Source organism: Oncorhynchus gorbuscha, linkage group LG14 (assembly GCF_021184085.1).
Source record: "Oncorhynchus gorbuscha isolate QuinsamMale2020 ecotype Even-year linkage group LG14, OgorEven_v1.0, whole genome shotgun sequence".
Lineage (NCBI taxonomy): Eukaryota > Metazoa > Chordata > Actinopteri > Salmoniformes > Salmonidae > Oncorhynchus > Oncorhynchus gorbuscha.
The window spans coordinates 22,894,324-22,913,859 of NC_060186.1; the positions used below are offsets into that span (position 1 = coordinate 22,894,324).

Sequence of the window (19,536 nt, forward strand, 5' to 3'; positions counted from 1 at the left end):
TTATTTATATAGCCCTTCGTACATCAGCTGATATCTCAAAGTGCTGTACAGAAACCCAGCCTAAAACCCCAAACAGCAAGCAATGCAGGTGTAGAAGCATGGTGGCTAGGAAAAACTCCCTGTTTTCATGAATGTTTAATATTAAGATTTTTGTATTCAGAATTTCGTGCACTGCAATTTCACCGGATGTTGTTGTAGGTAGCAAGTAATTAAAGAGCAGCAGTAAAATAACAATAGCAAGACTATATACAGGTGGGTACGGTAGAGTCAATGTGAGGGGGAACCGGTTAGTTGAGGTAATTGAGGTAATATGTACATGCAGATAGAGTGACTATACATAGATGATAACAACAGGGAGTAGCAGCGGTGTAAAAGAGTGGGGGCAATGCAAATAGTCTGGGTAGCCTTTTGATTAGATGTTCAGGAGTCTTATGGCTTGGGGGTAGAAGCTGTTCAGAAGCCTCTTGTACCTAGACTTTATGCTCCGGTACTGCTTGCCTAGTCTATGACTAGGGTGGCTGGAGTCTTTGACAATTTTTAGTGCCTGGATTGCAGGAAGCTTTGCCCCAGTAATGTACTGGGCTGTACGCACTACCCTCTGTAGTGCCTTGCAGATGGAGGCCGAGCAGTTGCCATACCAGGCAGTGATGCAACCAGTCAGAATGCTCTTAATGTTGCAGCTGTAGAACCTTTTGAGGATCTGAGGACCCATGCCAAATCTTTTCAGTCTCCTGAGGGGGAATAGGTTTTGTCGTGCCCTCTTCACAACTGTCTTGGTGTGTTTGGGCCATGTTAGTTTGTTGGTGATGTGGACATCAATGAACATGAAGCTCTCAACTTGCTCCACTACAGCCCGTAGATGAGAATGGGGGCGTGCTCCGTCCTATTTTTCCTGTAGTCCACACTAGTCTTCTTTGTCTTGATCACGTTGAGGGAGAGGTTGTTGTCCTGGCACCACACGGCAAGGTCTCTGACCTCCTCCCTATTGGCTGTCTCATCGTTGTTGGTGATTAGGCCTACCATTGTTGTGTCATCTGCAAACTTAATGGTGGTGTTGAAGATGTGCCTGGCCGTGCAGTCATTAGTGAACAGGGATTACAGGAAGGGACTGAGCACGTACCCCTGAGGGGTCTCTGTGCTGAAGATCAGCGTGGCGGATGTGTTGTTATCTACCTTCACTACCTGGGATCATCCCATCGGGAAGTCCAGGATCCAGTTGCAGGGGGAGGTGTTTAGTCCCAGGGTCCTTTGCTTATTGATGAGCTTTGAAGGCACTTTATCAAGGCACAAGGCGAGACCCAGATGCAGACACAGGAGGCAGATGGTTGGAGTTATACAATGTTTAATAATCAAAAAGGGGTAGGCAAGAGAATGGTTGTGCACAGGCAAAAAGGTCAAAACCAGAACATAGTCTAGGAGGTACAGAGTGGCACACAGGCTCGTAGTCAAGGCAGGCAGAATGGTCAGGCAGGCAGGTGCAGTCCAGAAACAGGCAAGGGTCAAAACGGGGAGGACTAGAAAAAGGAGAATAGCAAAAGGAGTACGGGAAAAACATGCTGGTTGGCTTGACTAAACATACACACTGGCACAGAGAGACGGGAAACACAGGAATAAATACACTGGGGAAAATAAGTGAGGGGGTGGAGACAAACACAGGAACAGGTGAAACAGATCAGGGCGTGACAGTATCCCTCCCTAGGGACGCAACATGGCATCCTACCTGGGCGCCTGACCGGGGTATCGGTGGTGGAAATCGACGATGAGGGCCGGGTCCGAGATGTCTTTAGCAGGAACCCAGCACCTCTCCTCCGGGCTATTACCCTCCCAGTCAACCAGGTACTGGAAACCCCTGCCCCATGGTCAAACCTTCAGGAAGCGTCTCATGTATACGCTGGCTGGCCAACAATAACCTGGGGGGATGGATGGGCCTGGAGACAGAAGACAAAGGACAGTGAGACACAGGTTTAATCCTAGACACATGGAAGGTAGGGTGAATATGGAGGGTACGGGGTAACACAAAATGGACAGCAGTGGAACTCAGAACTCTAGAGATGGGAAAAGGACCAATGAACCGGGGAGACAGTTTGCGCGACTCTATCCAAAGGGGCAGATTCCGAGTGGAAAGCCAAACCCACTGCCCAATGCGCTAGCGGGGAGCTGGAGTCCGTTGACGGTCCGCTTGTCGACGATACCTGGAGTTGGTCTTGAGAATAGCCGCCCTGGATCTTCTCCAGGTACGTCGACTGCAGCGGACAAATGTCTGGGTGGAGGCTGATCCCCCATGGAGCACTCGAAAGGGGAGAGTCCCGTGGCAGAACTGGGAGGAATGATCCGGGCATACTCCACCCAGACCAGTTGACGGCTCCAGATAGTGGGGTTGGTTGAGACCAGGCACCTTAAGGTGGTCTCCAGGTCTTGGTTGGCTCGCTCCGACTGATCGTTAGTTTGGGGATGGAGTCCGGATGACAGGCTGGCTGACAACCCAATAAGGGTGCAGAATGCCTTCCAGAACTGAGACGAGAACTGATGACCCCGATCGGAGACCACGTCTACCGGGAGTCCATGGATCCGGAAGAGGTGCTGCACCATAATGTGCGCCGTCTACTTGGCAGAAGGTAGTTTGGGGAGAGGGATGAAATGGGCGGCCTTGGAGAACCGATGGACTACCGTCAAAATGGCAGTGTTGCCATCAGACGGAGGGAGCCCAGTGACAAAGTCCAGAGATATATGAGACCAGGGACGATGAGAGACCGGTAGTGACTGAATGAGGCCAGAAGGAGCTTGCCGTGGAGTCTTGTTCTGAGAACACTGTGCATGTGGCGACGAAGGCAGAGACTTCAGGAACCATTGTGGCCCACCAGAAGCATTGTCGGAGGAAGGGACCCTGATGGGACCCTGGATGACAGGTCAGCCTGGAGGAATGAGCCCATTCCAGAACGCGGGACAAGACTGGATTAGGGACAAACATCCGGTTAGCCGGGCCCCCTTCAGGTCCAGGCTGGGAGCGTTGTGCCTCGTGGACCATGTTTTCAATACCTCAATCCACAGTGGCAGCAAGGCATGAGGTAGGGAGAATGGTTTCAGAGGTCGAGAGTGTGGCAGAGGGACTGTATATGCGGAAGAGGGCGTCAGGCTTCACATTCTTAGACCCTGGGCAGTAGGAGATGGTGAAGTTGAATCTGGTGAACAGGAGGGTCCACCGGGCATGCCTGGAGTTAAGGTACTTTGCGGTACGGAGATATTCCAGGTGTTTATGGTCAGTCCAGACCAGGAATGGCTGTTCTGCTCCTTCCAGCCAGTGCCTACACTTTTCCAATGCCATCCTCACCACCAGGAGTTGCCAACATCGAAGTTCCTTTCAGCAGGATTGTGAAGATGGGACAGGAAGGCACAGGGATGAAGCTTCTGGTCCTGGGCAGATTGCTGTGACAAGATGGGCCCCCATTCCAACATCCAAAGCATTCACTTCCACCACAAATTTACGCGAGAGGCCCGGATAGATGAGGATGGGTACGGTTGTGAACCGATGCTTCAGGTCCACAAAGGCTTTGTAGACAGCTGGAGACTATTTGAACGGTACCTTGGGAGAGGTGAGTGCCGAGAGGGGTGTCACCAGGGTGCTGTAGTCCCAAATGAAACGGCAATGGAAGTTTGCAAACCCAAGAAACCGTGGCAACTGCACCCTGGACGTTAGTTGAGCCCAATTCAACACTGCTTTCACCTTTCCAAGATCCATCTGAACATTGCCCTCAGCAATGACATATCCCAGAAAGGTGATTGTAGAACGGTGGAACTCACACTTCTCGGCTTTCACGAACAGTTGGTTCTCCAGGAGGAGCTGAAGGACCTGTCTGACATGAAGAACATGTTATTGTGCAGATCGGGCAAAAAACAGGATGTCGTCAAGGTACACGAACGCAAACCGGTTTAGCATGTCCCAAAACACATCATTGACCAAAGCCTGGAAAACAGTGGGGTGAGTCCAGATGGCTTGACCTGTTACTCATAATGTCCACTGGCTGTTTTTGAAGGCTGTCTTCCACTCATCCCCCTTGCGTATCCGAACCAGGTGGTAGGCATTTCGAAGGTCCAATTTGTAAAATATGGTGGCCCCCTGGAGAGGTTCAAACGCCGAGGAGAGGAGAGGTAGGGGGTAACGAATCTTGACAGTAATATCATTAAGTCCCCGGTAGTCAATGCACAGACGCAGCGTCTTGTCCTTCTTCTCCACAAAGAAAAACAGACGGACAGACAGACGGATGGCCCCAGTGGCCAGAGACTCCTCTATGTACTCCTCCATAGCTTTGGTCTCTGGTCCAGACAGAGAATACACTCGACCCCGAGATGGTGTAGTGCCTGGGAGAAGATCAATGGCACAATCATAAGGACGGTGCTGGCGAATGGAAGTATCATCTGCCTTACTGAACACTTCCAGGATGTCATGGTATTCTGTGGGGATAGCAGAGCCATCCACAGTCTTGCTAACATCCTGAGGAAGACGACATGAGGAAGGCTGTGCTGCTTGAAGGCAGTGGGAATGGCAAAATGGGCTCCAGGAAAAGCCAGGAAAATTTCAAAACAACTGGAACATGGGGAGATGCAATGAAGAGGAACTATATTGTCTCACTGTGGTTACCAGAAACCCGTGATTGAACAGTTCTATGGGTGATTTCCCCTATAGAGTGGCCATCCAGTGCCCTAGCATCCATGGGCACAGAGAGCGGCTGAGTGGGAATACCAAACTACGAAGCTATCGTGGCATCCATAAGATTTCATCAGCCCCAGAGTCAATGAGCACTCGTAGAGTATTAGATTGGTCTCCCCACAGCACAAGAGCAAAAAGGGGTGTGCGGGTGATGGGAATTAGGAAACTCCCAGTCTGACTCACCATGGTACTGGTACTCACTAGAGACAAGGGTTTCCTAATAGGGCAGGTAGCTATACAATATCATGCCGCTCCACAGTACAGACAACATTTACATTTACATTTAAGTCATTTGGCAGACGCTCTTATCCAGAGCGACTTACAACAGTTATTATTCATCCTTCGTGAGCGTTCCCTGACTGATAACCTATAGCTCTTCCCAATTGCAAAAGCTCAGGGGTATCCAACTCATCCCTCATAGGCTCGGGTGGCTTCGAATCCTCTCGGAAGAGCTGCCTTCAGAAACCTCCGGATTCCCTCTGGCCCCTTTTTCTCCACCTCCTCTTCACGCAAATGATAGTGATCTGGGCCTGTTCCCGGCAAAGCAGTATGTCAGTCACGACGGGCTCGCTGGACTCTGCCAGTCCGTGACGAATAATCACAGTTCTGATGTCCAGAAGTTATTTTCAGTCATAAAAGACGGTAGCAGCAAACAAAATAAGTTAAAAAAATATATGTTTCAAACAACGCAAAGAAACAAACTGTAAGGGAGTGCATAACAGGCGGCAGGGAAGTCAGGAGAGCAAAACTGGGAAATCAACGGAGCAGTTTTAATCATAAAACCACCGGAAACCAGAACAACAAACAAATGGGTACAAAACCTGTCCCGCACCAGAGAAAACGTGCACATGCACTTACAATAAACAATCCCACACAAAGACATGGGGGGAACAGAGGGTTAAATACACAACATGTTATGAGGGAATTGAGACCAGGTGTGTGGGAAGACAAGATAAAACAAAAGGAAAATGAAAAGTGCATTGATGATGGCTAGAAGACCGGCGACACCGAGCTCCGCCCGATCAAGGAGAGGAACTGACACGTAAAACGTCAGTCGTCTTCTCCAGCGCCATCTTGTAGTACTCAAGTATGACAATTGGGTACTTTTTCCACCACTGTCAACAAGTCACGTAATAAGTTGCATGGGACTCACTCTGTGTGCAATAATAGTGTTTAACATGATTTTCCAATGACTATCTCATCTCTGTCCCCCACACATGCAATTATCTGTAAGGTCCCTCAGTAGTGAATTTCAAACACAGATTCAACCACAAAGACCAGGGAGGTTTTCCAATGCATCACAAAGAAGGACACCTATTGGTAGATGGGTAAAACAAGAAGAAGCAGACTTTGAATATCCATTTGACCATGGCGAATTTATTAATTATACTTTCAATGGTGTGTCAATACACCCACTCACTAAATAGATATAGGTGTCCTCCTGGAGAGGAAGAAAACTGCTCAAGGATTTCACCATGAGGTCAATGGTAACAATCAAACAGTTCCAGAGTTTAATGGCTGTGATAGGAAAAAACTGAGGAAGGATCAACAACATTGTAGTCACTCCACAATACTGACCTGATTGACAGATTTTTTTTAAAGAAACAGAATGGAGCTCAGCACAGGCAAAATCCTAGAGGAAAACCTGGTTCAGTCTGCTTTCCACCAGACACTGGGAGATTAAGTCACCTTTCAGCTAGACAATAACCTTAAACATAAGAGCAAATCCACACTAGATTTGCTTACGAAGAAGACAGTGAATGTTCTTGAGTGGGTGAGTTACAGTTTTAACTTCTAAATGAAAATCTATGGCAAGACCTCAAAATGGTTGTCTAGCAATGATCAACAACCAATTTGACAGAGCTTGAACATTTTGAATACAATAATGGGCAAATGTTGCACAATCCAGGTGTGGAAAGCTCTTTAGAGACTTAAAGACTCTTAAAGACTCACAGCTGTAATCACTGCCAAAGGTACTTCTATAAAATATTGACTCAGGCGTGTGCATACCTATGAAAATAAGGTATTTTGTTCTCACTTTGTCATTATGGGGTATCTGTGTGGAAGGGCGAGAAAACAAAAATATTTCTTCAATTTCGAATTCAGCCTGAAACACAAGAAAATGTGAAATTAGTCAAGGGGTATGAATACCTTCTGAAGGCACTGTATATTGTTCGACAATATATTCAGATATTGATAGACAATGCAGAATGTGTTATTTGCCTCGGTTGTACACTTAGATCACATTGCAACATGTGTTGTTTCTCTGACCAGTGTACTGCTTTTTACTACCGGTGTATTTCAATCTGATCACATCTTGGTGACTGTGATGCGTCTCATTTCAAGTCATCAGGGCAAGGACAGTGCATGTGTGTGCTATGATACGCTAGGTGTTACATGCTACAATGAAAGGTGTGAGTAGCATGTATTTACTGTAGGGCATTAGGCCACATATACACACTCAAATCACACACACACACACACACACACACACACACACACACACACACACACACACACACACACACACACACACACACACACACACACACACACACACACACACACACACACACACACACACTAATTATACCATGCATCTGTGCGTCAAGGCTTATATCAGAGAAATTATGTGTTTGTATGCCCTGTGGTACCAGCTCCCAGTGTAATCACCACTATGTATGTGTCTAGAAAATGCTGGGTTAAAAATAACTTAGTGCCGGGTAAATAGTGGACAGAACCCACGTTGGGTTATTTATGACCCAGCCAGTTGGGTCACTTACTGTAATTGGGTTTATGAGCTATGATCCACCGGGTCAGATCAGAAGACAGGAGGTTTGGCTTAGTAGGGGGGCGTGACTTTCAGATAGTTATTTTTGGCCACCGAGAGAGTAAGTGTGATTCCTGTTCTATTGTCTTGTCAACACACGTTAAGAGTGAGCACTGACACTTTGGTAGTTTAATTAGGCTTACACAAGTTGAGTTCCTCATGTGTGTAATGATCTTCGTCTGTTGTTTGTAGAAAGTCAGACCGAAATGCAGCGTGTAGGTTACTCATGACTTTTAATGAAGCTAATACGGTACATGAAATAACGAAGAAGAAAACAACAAACGAATGAAACTAATACAGCCTATCTGGTGACTAACACTAAGACAGGTACAATCACCCACGAAATACAACGCGCACTCAGGCTGCCTAAATACGGTTCCCAATCCGAGACAACGAGAATCAGCTGACTCCAATTAGGAATCGCCTCAGGCAGCCAAGCCTAACTAGACACACCCCTACTAATACACACTCCTAATTAATACAAACCCCAATACGAAATACAACATATAAACCCATGTCACACCCTGGCCTACCCAAACATATAACAAAAACACAAGATACAATGACCAAGGCGTGACAATGTGCCTATGCATATCCCCATGTTGGGATAGTTACCACATTGTTGTAAAATGTTGTCATTGTATATTAAAATATGTAATGTGGAAAAATATTGAAGGGAAATTTTAAGTGGATTTATTTTTATTTTAGCACTGTCTCTATGCACACTCACAGGGCCATACACTCTCATGCACACTGACACTCCAACACACACACAAACACTCACTCCATCATTTGCTTACACACACATAATATGCGCATACATTTATACTGACTCTACACACACACACACCCACTCACATACAATCATCATATACGCTGCTGCTACTCTGTTTATTATATCCTGATGACTCGTCACCTTACTCCTATACCTATCTACCCCGTATCACGGTCAGTATCCCTGCACATTGTAAATATGATACTGGAACTGACTGGTCCTGTATATAGTATGCTTACTTCTTTTCTTGTGTTCTTCTTATTTATATTTCTTGTGTGTTTTTGTTCTACGTTGTGTCATTTTTGGTATTACATTGTTATTGCTTACGGCATTGTTATGTTCAGAGCTTGCGAGAAGGGCATTTCACTTCACTTGTGCATATACTTCACGTTCAAATTTGAACCTTTACATTTTTTTTTAATCATGAAAGTGAATAAAAGCCCAACTGATGGTTAAATGAACACATGTTTTGGTAATCCAAAAGGTGTGGCCTGTTGGGGGCTTTCAGATAGTTATATTTAGCCACCCGTGAGAGTAAATGTCCTCCATGTTCATCATGTTAAGTTTGTACACTGCAAATGTATATTTTCCTTAAATATTTGAGCACATTACATATTTTAATACAACATTTATCAAATCAAATGTATTTATATAACCCTTCTTACATCAGCAGATATCTCAAAGTGCTGTACAGAAACCCAGGCTAAAACCCCAAACAGTAAGCAATGCAGGTGTAGAAGCACGGTGTAGAAGCATTTATAATGCTATTATCAAAATATTATAACAAAGTAGTAACTATCAGAAACGTTGGGATATGCAAAGGCATTTAAGGAACTCATACACTTTTGTAAGCCTTGTTAAAGTTACCAAAGTGTCAGTGCTCAACCGTAACACGTGTTGACAATACAACAGAACAGATTAAGCAGAATTGCATTTACTCTCACGTGTGGCCAAAAAGAACTATCTGAAAGTCACACCCCTATTAAGCCACCCTCCAGTCCTCTGCTCTGACCCAGTGGATCATCGTTCAATAACCCAGCATCAACAAACAAACTTAAATAAATGAATGGCTTGCTTGTGACTCAACTGGCTGTGTCAAAATAACCCAAGTTGTGTTCTGCCCAATAATTACCCAAATTGGGTTGTTTTCAACCCCGCCTTACTTTTTTGTGTAGGTCTTGTGGGCAGAGCTATAGTCAGTAGTCCTGACTGTTTTTCACACCAACACCCACTAACCACCAGTCAGTGAGATACATATCACCATCCCCCAAAATTACTAAATAACATTATGAGTGTGCTGTACATCACCAGCCCAGCCTCAGACGCACAGATTTGACTAAGTTCACTGTCTACAGAGAGCAATTACAGGAGTCTCACTGGTGTGTGTGTTTGTGTGTGCATGCGTGTCAGTCTTTCAGCGTCTGTATGTGTGTGTGTGTGTGTGTGTGTGTGTGTGTGTGTGTGTGTGTGTGTGTGTGTGTGTGTGTGTGTGTGTGTGTGTGTGTGTGTGTGTAACAATAGGGACAGGCCGGGGCTGGATGGGTGTGGAGGGGTCAGGTTGACTGGGCCTGGGAATACTTTCAACAGACAGAACAGACAGAACCAGTAGTAATTTTTTTAATGACAATTACTGGCTCAGAAAGTGTGTGTGTGTGTGTGTGTGTGTGAGTGAGTGAGTGAGTGAGTGAGTGAGTGAGTGAGTGAGTGAGTGAGTGAGTGAGTGAGTGAGTGAGTGAGTGAGTGAGTGAGTGAGTGAGCGATTGAGTGATTGAGTGAAAGGGGACTGGAGACTGCAGGTGGGCATTGTGCTCCAGGTGGCTCTGCACCTACATGGGAACAATCCAAAATTGCACCCTATTCCCTATGTAGTGAACAGGGCCCATAGGACACTGGTGAAAAGTAGTGCACTACAGAGGGAATAGGGTACTATTTCGGATGCGCATTGATATTTCTCCCACTGAGCCTATGACAGCAGGGGAGATATGGAGGCTCGATATGACAGCAGCTCTTAGTCACAGCCACACAGTCATAGGCACAGCCCGCCAAGCTAGGAACTCACACCGATACTGTCAAACTGGTATACCAGACAACTAATAATCTATTCTCAGAGAAAAATTTTAACATGCATTTTCATGTGATCTGCTTTGTGTGCGAACCTAAATGTTCATTCGTTTTCCGCACCAAATGCACCGTACCATATCAAAACGCCGGGCTGGCCAAACTACAAAAAGGTAGACAGGCCTGTGTAGGCTACTCCTGTAGATTCTCGGAAGCCATTTAGTCAGACTGTTCAGCGCTCACACATGGACTATGAACATCACGTAGGCTCAGAGACTCTACCCACTTGTGTGTGGGTAACGGGACGCAGTGGGAGTGAGTAGAGAGGGACAGTGGACACATTCCAGTGCTAATCTCTGTGTTATAGGCTGCCCAGGGAAGCTTCGTGGCAGTGAAAGGAGAATTTGCCGCTGCAGACAGGATTACAAGCATACACAGGCACAGACGCACCAACACACACACACACACACACACACAGTGTAACACACACACACACACACACACACACACACACGTCTCAGCTCAGCCCTAAAGCCTAGCTCTGGTGAAAGAAGCGGTAGCTGGAAACGCGTTAGCACACAGGGGGAAATAATTGGATGTGAATCCTCTCCTCTGCTCCCTCACAACTACAGGGTTTTGATGGTAAACTGTTCCAGGGAATCAGAGAAACGTGTGAACGAGATAAGACAAGAAACACCTGCATTTTCAGTCGTTTGATTCAGACAGGATGCCGGGAATTCGTGTGACAAAATTCAATTCCACCAGCACCACCAGAAACCTAATCGTGTTTCCTTTTGAATCTTCTTTCTTTGTAAATATCAAGCCAAGGAAAGAAAAGGGAGACATCCTTGGTGCATTCCGTGTTAACGTTTACCATCTCAAGGCGGGAGATGCGGAAGCTGTATTTTTACCTACAGGAGAAGTGTAGGCCGCATCTGAGGGGAGAAAAAAATACTTGAGGCTGACATCTCTCCTACATCTGCTCAGATCTGTAGAGGCACACTCTCCCGTTGTCATAATCTCTGATTGCGTGCGTATGAATGCGATGGGCAGAAATGTTGACTGGCTGTAAGCTTATCTCACACTCACATATGTTTTTACACTACCTGATTCAATTACAAGCTGTGGTGTAGCCTAATCTCAGATATGCGTTGGCTTCTATGATCCAGTTGGTAAATGAAGGGGGGACTACAGTAGCGCTGCATCTGGCATGGCACCCTATTCCGATGGGGTTCAGGTTAAAAGTAGGGCACCATTAAAGGGAATAGGGTGCCATTTCAGATGCAGCCTAGGTCTGGATAGCATTGTGATGTGTGCACCCATATGAAGACAAACAGTGCCTTCAGAAAGTATTCATACTCCTTGACTGATTGCACGTCATGTTGTGTTACAGCCTGGAATTTCTTTGTCACCCATCTACACAATACCCCATAATGACAAAGTGAAAAGTATCAATACTATGTAGGAGAACCTTTGGCGGCGATTACAGCTGTGAGTGTACAGCTCCATTTCCATTGAGTTTTTATCCTGAAAAACTCCCCAGTCCTTAACATTTACAAGCATACCCTGAACATGATGCAGCTACCACTATGCTTGCAAATAATGTCACACCCTGATCTGTTTCACCTGTCTTTGTGATTGTCTCCACCCACCTCCAGGTTTCGCCCATCTCCCTATTACCCCTGTGTTACTTACACCTGTGTTCTCTGTTTGTCTGTTGCCAGCTCGTCTTGTTTGTCAAGCAAACCAGTGTTTTTGTGTCAGCCCATGCTTTTCCCTGGTCTCTCTTTTCTTGTCTTCCTGGTTTTTCACCCTTGCCTGTCCTGACCCTGTACCCACCCGCCTGACCACTCTGCCTGACCGTGGGCCTGCCTGCTGTCCTGTACCTTTGCACCACCTCTGTATTACCGATCTCTGCCTGACCTGACCCTGAGCCTGCCTGTCGTCCTGTTCCTTTGTCCCTGTTGCTGTAATAAACATTGTTACTCCGACACGGTCTGCATCTTACCTTGATTCCTGATAAATATTGAGAGTGGTACTCAGTAATGTCTTGTATTAGATTTGCCCCAAACATAACTCTTTGTATTCAGGATACATTCACATTTTTTTGCAGTATTACTTTAGTGCTTTGGAATATTGTGTTCTGTGTTTCAGCTTCCTTCTTTTCACTCTGTCAATTAGGTTAGTATTGTGATGTAACTACAATGTTGTTGATCCATCCTCAGTTTTCTCCTATCACAGCCATTAAACTCTGTAACTGTTTTAAAATCACTGTTGGCCTCATGGTGAAATCCCTGAGTGGTTTCCTTCCTCTCCTGCAACTGAGTTAGGAAGGATGCCTGTATCTTTGTAGTGATTGGGTGTATTGATACACCATAAAAAGTGTCATTAATAACTTCACCATGCTCAAAGAAATATTCAATGTCTGCTTTTTTTTACCAATAGGTGCCCTTCTTTGCGAGGCATTCGTAAACCTCCCTGGAGTTTGTGGTTGAATCTCTATTATCTCTAATCTCTACTGCTTGACTGAGGTACCTTACAGATAATTGTATGTGTGGGGTACAGAGATGAGGTAGTCATTCAAATATATGTTATTTCACACAGAGTGAGTCCATGCAACATATTATGTGACTTGTTGAGCACATTTGTACTTCTAAACTTGTTTTGCCTTGCCATAACAAAGGACTTGAATACTTATTGAATCAAGACATTTCGGTTTCTCATTTGTAAATATAAAACATAATTCCACTTTGACATTGTGGAGTATTGTGTGTAGGCCAGTGAAAAAATATCTCAATTTAATTCATTTAAAATTCAGGCTGTAACACAACAAAACGTGGAAAAAAATCAAGGGGTTTAAATACTTTCAGAAGGCACTGTATTAATGGGTATTTTCTGGAGGATTATGGTTTAAGCAGGCATTAATTCTACAGAGCAGACTGGCTAATCCTTATAGGCTATATGTGACAATACTGTAATGTAATGTGCTGTCTAGGTACAGTAATACAGCCAGCCTTCTCAGTACAATTAAGGCCAAACCTAAGGCTATAATTTTCAGATGAAAGTCCTTCATAAATATCCTTCAACACAAGAATAGGTATAGCCTCTATTTAACCATCTTACTGTGGAGCTGTTGTCATGTTGCTTAGAGAGGTCAGATACATACTGTACATTGAGAGTGTGGGACTATATGGTTATATCTGCATTTTTGTCCAAAATTTGTTATTGACATAGCCTTGTTCTGTTCAATGTTCTCTACCTATAGAGTACTATATAGTACTCACTTCACATTGTTACAGTATATATTAAAAAGAATACAAGATATAAATTGCTGACACCATTCAAACCAAGCCAATTATCTCACAATCCTCTTTTTGCAGATAGAACCTTCTAGTCCCAAGATCTCGACATGCACAACATAAATCATAAATGGCCTCTTTTCATGAGATATATTTAGACATTTCTATCCTGTGGTCGGAAAAAGGAAATTACCAACTGTTAGTTTGTTACAGTAGGGCATACAGTATGATATCCTTGGCAGACCAACACAGCATGATGTGAATAAAATGAAAGGCAGAACTGCTGTAATACAGATACAGTATTAGTCTCTTGTGATTACCGGATGTGCTATCACTTAACTCAACAAGCCTGCAACGACAAAGTCAATGAACACCGAGCAGCTTAATTTTGCTGAATTAACAAGCAAGGTGACTGTTATGATGCCTGAAGGAATTCTCTAGGAGAAAGGGAAGGACATGAGAAGGACACTCCTGGGGAGAGAAGGATACTTGAAAGGTTTGGTGCCATTAAATATGTATCACTGGCCATAGCCTGTCTCCACAAACTCACGGTAAGAGTACAAATGGTACGGTCTCTGTGGAAATAATGAATAGAAGTAGTGTGAAAAATAGAGTAGAATAGAGAATATCTCTAGAATAGTAGAAACACATTTATCTCTTCCCTTTCCTCTCCTGCTCATTCTTCTTCTCACCTCCAAGACAGAGCAAATGGCTCCTGTTGTTTTATGAATTGTCGATGAAAAGCGATGGTGGGTGATTGGCGGAAACGAAGCGCTGAGTGATAATTCAGGGTTCTATCTGGGTTACTGGGTCTGTCTAGTGTGGTTCAGCCTCAGATATCCTCTCACTCACTCACTCACTCACTCGCTCACTCTCTCTCTCTCTCTCTCTCTCTCTCTCTCTCTCTCACCCTATGTGAAGTATTCAAACTATGTACAGTAACTGTGTCTTTCCAGGGACCATATGGCACCAAGCTGGGACTAGGACACTGTGAGCCTGCAGTGTCATCTCGGTTATAATCCACACAACCGCGTGATCAGTGGAAAACATCGTAACCTGACCGACCTTTCTCTCTGTTGGTGTTCTTCTTTGTCCTTTTTACTCTCTCTGTCCATCCTCGCTTCTCAGTGGATCCATGTTTTTCCTCACCATTACTATCCCTGTGGTGGTGTTCTATCCATCTCTCTCCTTTATCCCCCTGTGGTCTCTCCATCTCTCCTCTTCAAAGAGCATGGGCTTACTCTGTCACATGGGATTACTCACAGTGGTAGAGGACACACGATGTCCTTGTGAGACTTGATGCTTTGATAAAAACCAGAGATGCATTATATACGCATATGCTGAAAAATACCAAAGGCATTATCGATCCATTATAAATCACCTGTGATAAATAAATAGTCAACAACTTCTTAATGTCTTCACTTATTTTTATTCATGGTATTACTTCTCCCTGGTTGACTCGAGAGGTGTGATCTCTTTTCTCTTTTCGCTCAGATCTCTTTTCTCCACAGGGAGAGAGGATGGAATACATCTACAATTTTAAAACAAAAACCTTGCCTCTAGTCTCCTCTTATGATTAATTCATCTCAGATGGAGTATTCCGTGAGACCATCTCTCCATGCACCGTAGGGTAGGTTGAATGACTTGGAACATGGCCGGAGACACTGTATAAACTGTAGTCTAAACCCAGCCAGCTAGCACAACCACCCATGTGTGTGCTAAACACACTTGTATTTACAGCAGTGGGGTGAAGGTGTGAGAAGCCAGGTCCATAAGGGGTAACCAACCAACCCACAGCTTCACAGAACAGAGTACGAGTGAGGAAGCTTCTGGGCAGTTGTTTAATAAATAACATCTATGGTTTCAGTGGCAAAGATAAGCAAACGACACAGCTCAAAGCTGGAATTACTATTAGAGACTTTTTGAAAGGGGTGGCACTGTCTCTGAACCCAAACTGAAACAGAGTTGGAAGGAAGCAGGATTAACTGGGTGCGATTAGGAGCAGAGAGCTATAAAATCATACAGATTGACTGTATGACAGAGTAGTCCAGGCTACAAACCCAACGGTGCCTCGAACTCTTGGCTGAATAATGAAGTGCCTGCCTTGCACTCCTCAACACACCCATGCATTATTTCTGTGTTCACCCTAGCAGCAGAAGTCCTGTCTGAGGACTCAACTGCATGCCCTGCTACAGCCTTCCCTTCCATACCTGGCATGTGAAATGTGGGTTATGTCAGCCAACACGAGCACCATCTGTAGTCAATGAGTAACCTCTGAATCTGAAACGTCAAGGGGCCACAACACTTGGGATCCCTTAGCAATATCACTGTCTGTATTGTTAGACCCATAGAGATCCTATAATGTACTTGTGTATTTAACTTTTGGGACCCCTTTTGTGACAGCAAATTCCTCAGGGACCCCCTCATAATCAGAACACAACTCGAGTGGGATAAAAAAATATATATATATAGCATGCAAGGAGTTCTGGTATGACTATGGCAGTGCATGTCAGTACGAATCAAGTCTTGGGCCCTGGGAAATAACATTTTAAAGCACATTTCCTGCAATTCTAAATATTTTGCCATGATCCCTGTGTTGCCCAGGTTTAGCTGCACTCAGAGATATAAAAATGGTATCCACAAGTTCATCTGATAAAGGGCCTAAATTGTAGATTCATAATGCTACATTGTGTTGTATTACATCCTCTAAAAATATTCCACAGATCCCTTGGCCAAAATATGTTTATTCTGTTCTTGTTCATTTATTTATTAAACTAGGCAAGTCAGTTAAGAACAAATTCTTATTTACAATGACGGCCTACCCCGGCCAAACCCTAACCCGGTCAACGTTGGGCCAATTGTACGCCGCCCTATGGGACTCCCAATCACGGCCAGTTGTGTTACAGCCTGGAATCAAACCAGGGTCTGTAGTGACGCCTCCAGCACCGAGATGCAGTGCCTTAGAGTGCTGCGCCACTCTTGTTAGTAATATATATATTTTTTAAATCCACTATAGCGGGCTTCTAGACACAGAGGGTATTTCAATCAGTTGGTTTCAGTTGTTGGGATGAGAAGGTGAGCGGGAAGAGACCCATATAACGTTAAGTTTGAGCCAATTAATTTTTCTACAAGTGAAGTGCAAAGTGACACTGAGTCAAAGTGTATTTTCTGAAAAAGAAAATAAAACTGGTTTTGAACATGAATGTAGTTGTCAATGATTACTCCCCACACCTGCAGCCATTGGAAATCACCTACCATCTCCAATGACTGTGAGACATGGTAGGCAACACTTTGACAAGGCGTACAATTTCAGATTGGCTTTATTGGCTATGTGTAAAAAGTATTTATCTATCTCACACTCTTCACACGGTCTGTCTGTCTGTCTGTCAGTCAGTCATAGAGAACCACACTGGAGGTGTCATAATACCCATAAAACCTAGCGGTCAAACATGGTAATGGTTCCAATCACAGTTCCACCATTCATTTTTCCCAAAGGGGTTTTATAAACCCTGGTGTGACGTTTTGATAACCATTCAATTCTCTCTCGGACAAGGTGACTTTTATCAATATATTTGGCTCTATCTACTCTCAGATTTGATAATGCTATTTAATATCACAGTAGACATCATGCAAAATTACAAATCCCTGCATGTCATCTCTAGCTAACACCTTTGATAACAACTACTGTGTCAATTTAATACTTGCACAAGACGTTCCACAGAATTGTCAATTTAAAGATATTTAGCCAATTAAATAATTAATACATTTAGCTAACATTAGTGTGCTCTGGGTGTTCGTAAATTCAGACCGTTGTCAGATTGTCATTCGTATATATTCAAAGCGTTCTGACCTCACAACGGCAGTCAAGTACCCAAGCTAACTGGCTAAAGTTGGCTAGCTTGCTAGCAACTTCCAGATTGAAATGAGATAACACCTCACTCTGACCATTTTACTCACCCTATCAGAGCAGGTTAGGCAGTTTTCATGTTATCCATTGGTGACTGTAACTCTGCTGTTAGCAACAATTTAATGAAGCTTTTTTTGCTGACGTTTACTGACACTGGCCATATTCACCCGGTGTTGAGCATTTGTAAATTCATCAGTTATTCTGCACTCTGGCACACAGACAAGAGTGCTCTGAAATCAGAGTAGATAGCCAGAGGGAATTTACTTACACATCCTAAAAATCCCCTATGGGAAAAATGAATGGTGGAAAAAACTATTGGAACCATTTCCCTGTTTGACTGCTAGGTTTTATGGGTATTATGACTCATACCGTGGTCCTCTATTTCATCCATGTACTCAGTATTGCTTTTTGGGACTCTGAGTCCTTTTTTTTCTCTCAGTTTGTTTACGTCATTCGTTTTTACTACATGCCCCACAATGCAAAGCTCCTTCTCGGTCTCACTATGAAGATACAGTAGCCACTCTCTCCTGCAATCTGAACAATGACTTCAGAGCGGAGGAAAGGAATTCAATAGCATAGAATGCGTTATACAGCACGAAATATATCAATTGAGCTGCTGTTCTCACAAATGACTTCAATGTACCAACCGTAAATATGTGGATACCTACAGAACACGAGAAATACGGCGTCGGTAAGTTTTTTTTTTTTTGGTTCTATGTTTTAAAACTGCGGTGCTCTCGTTTACTCACAAAATTAAAATTAGTTTCAAACTAATAGGGAATATGCTGCTGTTTGATTTTGTTACACAGTATCAAAAATAACAACGATCACTAGCCTACTAACCGTTACTAACGCGTGCTTATTTCATAGGCACCACCACTTCCACGCATTTCACGAGTATTTGCGCTTTCCATGGATTTTGTAGGCTATAGGCTATGAATACATTATGGTTTTACAGCTATAAAAATTAACGCGTGGCTTGAGGCTATAGAGCCCCTCGTATCAGTGTTTCTCTTTGCACTCTGCGCGTTCAATGCTCTGTTGATTGTTACATTGTGTCTGATAAATGAATGGATGCAAACAAAACACAATACTCTGTGCAAAACATTTTTTATTTAGCGTTTTATATGTGTATTATGTTTTACTCCTCAATTGAAAGGAAAATAAAGTGTCAAGATAATATATATTTTTTGGCGTTCTGTAACATTGTTTTTGGTATTCGGGAATTCCACTGAACCTTCAACCTTTTTATCTCGTCTCTCTCAGTGAAAACAGCGAGTGAAGCTGTCCTAGTGTGTATTGTTCCCGAGCGGCATGGGTGTCGTAACCAGGGATAAAAGTGAAGCAAACACAATACGATTGAAAGATAGGCTATGTGTTTAAATAATAGTGCTCTAATTTTCTAATCGAAGTGGGGGGGGGATATTCACTCTGCGCCCACATTCTGTGAAATTAACCTATTGAGATGCGTTCCCCAGTGGACCAAAATAGGGTAGCGAAGCCTATTTGTTGGTTGAAGGGGTGAGTGTTTGGGATGCTTTATCCAGCCCCCAACAGTCACTGCTTGAAATCTCAACATTGCAGAAATATTGCCATATTGTGTTATGTAGGCCTATCAGTCACACCTTTAGGTGCCGAAGGTCTACCTTGTCTTGACCTGAAATCATTGGAACACAGTCATTAACTGAACCAGAAACTGGCCTCTGCCCTGTATCTGTTACAATTAGTTTTTGGTCACTAACTGGCCCTGCTCTTTTTCTCCTGGTATGTGCATGTTTTTCTTCCCTCCCTGTCACAAGTTAGAACCCAAAGCTTCCAGTTTGATACTTGCTGCAGTTCACAATTTCGAACCTCCTTTCCAAGTCCAGTCCGTGGAGGTAGGTGGGAGGAGGGTTTGCATAACATTTCCATGTATTCTCAGTGCTTAAATGCCGTCATTGTCTTTAAAAATGGCAAGTGAGG

The 19,536-nt window shown here is 44.0% G+C and overlaps 1 protein-coding gene and 1 long non-coding RNA gene across 4 annotated transcripts in view; one reads left to right on the forward strand and one right to left on the reverse strand.

Moving 5' to 3' along the window:
- Positions 1–1,457: 1,457 nt before the first annotated feature.
- LOC123995613 lies at positions 1,458–17,807 on the reverse strand. The gene is made up of 3 exons (XR_006831868.1): positions 17,625–17,807; positions 1,721–1,928; positions 1,458–1,514 (listed from the first exon to the last, which is right to left on the reverse strand). It is a non-coding gene; the product is annotated as an uncharacterized LOC123995613 (long non-coding RNA).
- Positions 17,808–18,080: 273 nt separating this feature from the next.
- The window catches only part of LOC123994653 (dedicator of cytokinesis protein 4-like), a 162,604-nt gene continuing 161,148 nt past the window's right edge, over positions 18,081–19,536 (forward strand). For all 3 annotated transcript variants that reach the window (XM_046297507.1, XM_046297509.1, XM_046297508.1), the window contains exon 1: positions 18,081–18,265. In XM_046297507.1, coding sequence (XP_046153463.1) covers positions 18,229–18,265 — 37 coding nt within the window. In that variant the 5' untranslated portion in view covers positions 18,081–18,228. The remainder of the gene's footprint in view (positions 18,266–19,536) is intronic.